Source organism: Solanum pennellii, chromosome 1, assembly GCF_001406875.1.
Source record: "Solanum pennellii chromosome 1, SPENNV200".
NCBI lineage: Eukaryota > Viridiplantae > Streptophyta > Magnoliopsida > Solanales > Solanaceae > Solanum > Solanum pennellii.
The window spans coordinates 45,852,961-45,858,652 of record NC_028637.1 but is presented as its reverse complement, the minus strand read 5'-3'; the positions used below and the strand labels follow the sequence as shown (position 1 = coordinate 45,858,652).

Sequence of the window (5,692 nt, the reverse complement as noted above, 5' to 3'; positions counted from 1 at the left end):
TGAGAGGTTAACGATGCCGGTCTCGTATGGGGTCTACACTCCGGTCGTGACAAAGAAGAAGCAGTTAAAGGTAACAAAAAGTTGACTAAGATAATAAGAGTTGTTTACCATTTTGTACTTGTTTTACCTTTGTTATCAAGTAGAAATTAAAATATATATATAATTTATCTTTAACAAGCTTCTTGTTCTAAAGTGATGTCTTATTTATATCAAAGAGTTCTGTTACGAATTATTTATCAACTCACCAAGAAATCTATGAACTCCAAGCACACTAGATTGAAAAACTTTTCAATTAGTGGATAAAGTATATCCAGAAACACTTGGTAATGTATAAAATCAAAGAGGAACAAAAACTACATAGTTTTTTTACTTCACTTGCACAGAAGTAGATAAAATTGGACAGCCTAGGGTACATAAGACATCATGAAAAAGTTTGATTTCTATAAGAACTATCATGTCGAAATTCATTTGTTCGACTGAACTATCAATTCTTGTTAGAATCTGTTTAGTAGTTGCTTTCTATTTCCTTTCTCCAACGAATTTCTCAATGCTACCATACCAATTCCACTGGAAACATAGGCCAACAACACGTAATATTCCAGCAGATATCACTTCGATAAATGCCATCATGAATGATCTCTGAGGAGATAGACCAGAAGTTGCTAGGGAAAGAAAGAATCCCTCAAAGTTGCAGGGAACAATGAAGTTTCCTGATTTAAGGCCATTTAAAGTTTTCTTTGCAACTTCATCAGCTTTCATGGAACCAGAAGAAGCTGCTAGTATACTAGTCAACTGTGGCCTCCTCTTGTTCTCTGCAAAAGGATTTAACATTATCATTGCAAACGTAAACTGTTTATCAATCAGGTAAGTTCAAGCACTTATCGGGTACATTGGACAATGTGCACATGAATTATTGGGGGTACAACACACACAATGACGTTGATGTCTCCCATATTAGGGCATTCATATCTCCATTTGCATTCATCACAGTTTTTTTTTCTTTTGATAGGTAAATAATGCACTATTAACTAAGATAGAGCACTAAGCAGGCTCACACAAAAAATGCAGCTGCATGTAGTCAGGATTAAATAGAATATATAGAAAAAAATGAGAAACTAAAATATACAAAATAAAACAGAAAACCATATCACAGCCTATATATCATAACAAAGGAACTCTATTACTCGCTTAAGCATGTCAAACCCTTCACCACATTCTTTTATAGTAAAATGAAGCAGAGACCGTACACATTAAGCTTCAAACTGTTCTAGACCTGTATTATCTGAATAGATCTAAAGACACTGAAATACAGCATTTCACATCCAGTCGGGTTATCTTCATGGCATTTCAAGATTTTACATAACCTAATGAATTTCCATAAGGATAGCTAATATTTTCTGGCTTTGTTCCTCCAAACATAACGAATAATTTTTTTTTTTTTTTGAGAATGGTAACATAAAGAACAAATTGGCTAAACATTTTATGCTATCCCATGCAGTTTTCAATAATTGGTTAAAAGATCAGTGCTATCATCATTTTTACTGTCAACTAATCAACTTGCTTGATCCAGACATTTTAGTGCTCACTGAAGGTAGATAAAGAAAAAAAGATTAAGAAAAAGGATATATAACTAACATATCAACTTAGAATCAGAGGTAGATCGTAGCATTTAGCATTACTGGATTCCGACTGGGTATGGTGATATTACATTATTAAATTTTTTTACATAGATTTTGTTATGATGCAAGCAGAAAGGAGTACCCCCCCCCCCCTCCCCCATAGCATCTATTTCGTGCATTGTGACATGTAGTGATAATAACCAGAGAAACAGAGTAGGATTTGTTCAGGTCAAACCTTCAGCTAATCCAGGAGTTTCAGTGTCCGGGGGAAATATTAGTGATACGTGAATATTTTGACCAATTACTTCCTGCTGCAGTGCTTCTGCCAGTCCTCTGAGGCCGAACTTACTGGCTGAATAAGCTGTATAACCATATATCCCAACCTAAGACAAAACAAAATACCAAACAAAACCAAATTGCCTAAGAATAAAAATTTCAAAGTACATTAATGCAATCGTATGGGAAAAGAAGTAAACATGATTCTACCATATTTTATCACAGACAGCTTCCAGTCTTTCAGGTAACACTACAAATTTGAGAAAATATTTCGGTGGTGGCTAACAATACACATTATCTCTTTATTATGTCAGCATCACAGTTTAAGGTTCAGTCCTTCAGGTTAAACTACTATTTAAGGAAGCATTTGCTGTGGTGGGTCTTTCAGTTAAATTTTTTATGATGAATACACGTAAATATGAATGCATAGAGGGCAACGAAACTACATAAATTGGACAATTGTGATGATGAACTAACTTATTTTCATTGTTTTCCCCAAAACTCCTAGATGAGACAAAAAATAAAATTGCAATAGAGATTAGATATCAATCAGAACAGAAGATGAAAAGCTCCTGCTGAAAGTCTTCTCGCAAAAAGTCTTCATGAATTGTATACTAACGAGAGTACTGCAAAAATCATAAGATTGTCCACACTTTCTCAAACTACCATCCTCAAAGAATAATGAGTTCCAAACATTAAGTGAGTCAGGTACATAACAAAACTACTTCTTTCAATTTCTAAATAAAGAGACGAAACTAGCAAATGCATTTCATTGTCTTTTGTTGTTTAAAAGACACTGCTTGAAATGCATTTCCTAGTAACTGTAGTATGGAAAAGTTTATAGGAAAAGCTTATCTGCAAATGCTGATACCATAGTAGTTACGAGTTCAGATACATTTGTAATAGTATTATAGCTCTCAACTACTCCGGGTGCTTCTAGTTTAAAATTTTACAGTATTAGATGGTAAATGAACCTGGGATGCTAAAATTGAAAGTATTAATAGGATATTTAACAAGAAAACTGCGATATCCTTGGTGGATGTAAGAAACTGGGTAAAGTAAGTATAAATAGAAAACCATCCAACATTTTCCAGACTCCAGATTTAAGAACCAATAGTTAATCACATTAATCAAAAATCAAGATGAGACCAAAAGAAGGAGACTACTTGTCAAGTAAGGTATAGACACCAGGGAAACAATATAAATCAAACATTACATTTCAATTTTATTTTCATATTTTTATGCATATGCCTAAATTAAAACACATACAGTAAGATACATTCAGATGCCATACATTGAAAAGAAATGCAAAATCAATGTGTTCCATCAAATTGTATGATAATATTTAAACACAAGATGCATATAAATGTCTAAATCTAGTGCAAAATTACATAAAATTGAAGATAAGTTATTTTCAATGTTAAATAGACTTGTATGTAACAGTATGCAATGAGGTTCAGTGTTCATTTAAGCCCACTATAATGTTTTCTTATCTTCAACCATTTCTGTTTCTTTTTTACCATGGACTATGACGCTCATATTGAATAGAACAATTTGTCTGCAAAATAATTTTTTTGCATTTTGGGCTAAACTTAGATTGGAGTATACGCCACCACCATTAGGAGCTCAACTATTTCTAGTCCAACTCAAAACTCATACTACAAAATGAACTCTCACAATTAGCATCATACTGGAGATCAAAGTACCTATACTTAAAACCGCTTACTGCCTTGCCAACCATTTTCTGCCTTGCCAACCATTTTCTGCCTTGCTCTAATTTGTTCCTTTCTCATCTATATATGGTGAACTAGTTATCCGACGGAATCAATTCTGAGTGGAACAGAAGACCATTGAAGTTGATACTTGAACCGAAGGTAGAACATACCTGGCCAGCTTGTGAAGACATGATGGCGATGGACCCAGGTCCACGGTGAGCCCTTTTCTTCATTCCAGGCAAAGCAGCTTTAATCAAATGAAAAGTCCCGGTCAAGTTGACATCAATCATACACTTGATCTCCTCAATATCTTGGGTCTCCAATTCCTGAGCTACAAAAACTCCCTGATTGCACACCAACACATCGATTGGTCCTGCCTCTTCTACAGCCTTCTTGACATCATTGTAGTCTCTCACATCAGCGCTGAAAATGGCCACGTCACGGCCAGTAGAAAGCCGAATTGACTCCTTCGCATCTTCGAGTCTACCAACATTACGAGCAAGTATTGAAACTTTTGCACCTTCTGAAGCAGCCTGTTGAGCTAGAGCTAAGCCAATACCACTTGAGCCGCCAGTGATGAAGACATGACGATTTTTTATCCGAACTTTTACGGGGCGTGGTCGGACGATGAAGGCGAGAAAAACTAGGAGGAATAGTGAGAAGAAAAGGAGGAGGAGAGAGAAAAAAGCAATGCTCAAGTCCGCCATAGACGAATAGTTGCAAAAAACATCTTAGGTTGCCTTCGAACGTGGAATACGAAGATCAGCGCGATGCCGGATATGAGCTTTCGAATTTCAAATCTAAATCTGATTTCAATGAAATCAGATTAAGTGATCAACGATTTGGAAATTTCACCATTGCAAACATTTTAAATATTAAACTTAGATTTAGGACTTTAAAAAATAATTATTGAAAAATGGAGAGACTAGTAATGAATATTAATTTTATCAAATGTTTGGTTCATTGTTCTTTTCCTAGTTTTGTGTGTGGTCTTTATCAAAAAAATTCTTTTCAATTATACTTTTGAGTTATTATGAGATTTTTTATTTCATGCAATTGAGTCAAATTAAACAATTGACGGACAATATTATTTTTTTATTTCATTTCTAACTTGTAAGGAGAATAAAAATTTTGTTGTCATAACTGTTTATCATAAAATAAAATAAATATAGAAAAAATAAATTAAACTATTTTTATACTTTATGCTCTTTTTTTAGACTACTTGTATAATGTTTAATGATCTTCCGTTAAGAGCCAATATTTAACTCATGAATTGTTCTTAAATTCATAAATCAACATTAACATATTAGTCGGATTTTAATATTTTAAATTAATAATAAATATATTAAATAAATCATATTTTTGAAACAAAAAACGATATCTAAATAATAAAACTGTAGGCTAATTTATTTAAATAAACTTATTAGTATAAGTATAAAATATAAAATTAAGAAAATAAACAAATTGAATAAAAAGATTTGAGGGGATATTTTTGTCTTTACCTAGATTAGTCCCATGGGATTAGAACTGATAACATGATATTAGAATGTGTATAACTAATCAATCGATTGATTACATATAGACTCAAAATTCCTACCAAACATACTTCTAAATAATACCACACAGAATACTTGGACTATTTCTCCTAATACTTCCTACCAAATGACCCCTTAAAATTTTAATTACTAAATCTTTATTTGAAATAAGTGTCGAAAATACACTTAAACTATATTTTTTTTAGTTTCATACCTAAACTATTGAAACGTGAATGAATTCATACCTAAATACCACTTATTGGTTTGAGATACACATTTCTATCTTTTATTTGAAAAAACATTGACGCATGATATTTCAATAGACAAAGTATTCCACCCTATAAAAATTAAATAATAAACTATTAACATTAATTAAAAACTAAAGATTAAAATATCACTATTACCCAAAAATACTTGAAATTATTTTTCTTAATCCACTTCACCACTTCATTCCCATACCCCCACCCCCACAATCCTCATCCTTTTATTTTTTGTAAAATATCTCTTCTTTAAATATATTGTTCATACTTCAACCCCCAACTAACTC

At 32.7% G+C, this 5,692-nt stretch overlaps 1 protein-coding gene across 1 annotated transcript; it reads right to left on the bottom strand.

Annotated features, from left to right (window-relative positions):
- Positions 1–256: 256 nt before the first annotated feature.
- On the bottom strand, positions 257–4,459 carry LOC107027913 (3-dehydrosphinganine reductase TSC10A-like). The gene is made up of 3 exons (XM_015228968.2): positions 3,781–4,459; positions 1,855–2,002; positions 257–812 (listed from the first exon to the last, which is right to left on the bottom strand). The coding sequence occupies exons 1-3, from the start codon at positions 4,315–4,317 to the stop codon at positions 520–522; spliced, it is 978 nt and encodes a 325-aa protein (XP_015084454.1). The 5' UTR covers positions 4,318–4,459; the 3' UTR covers positions 257–519.
- Positions 4,460–5,692: the final 1,233 nt, after the last annotated feature.

What these genes read in the sequence shown, in the direction of transcription:
- LOC107027913 (XM_015228968.2), bottom strand. Translation starts at nt 4,317, where the DNA reads ATGGCGGACTTGAGCATTGCTTTTTTCTCTCTCCTCCTCCTTTTCTTC. An exon ending in TGTCTTCACAAGCTGGCCAG is followed by an intron (nt 2,003 to 3,780) that starts GTATGTTCTACC and finishes GTTTTGTCTTAG; the next exon opens with GTTGGGATATATGGTTATAC. An exon ending in AACTCCTGGATTAGCTGAAG is followed by an intron (nt 813 to 1,854) that starts GTTTGACCTGAA and finishes ATCCTTTTGCAG; the next exon opens with AGAACAAGAGGAGGCCACAG.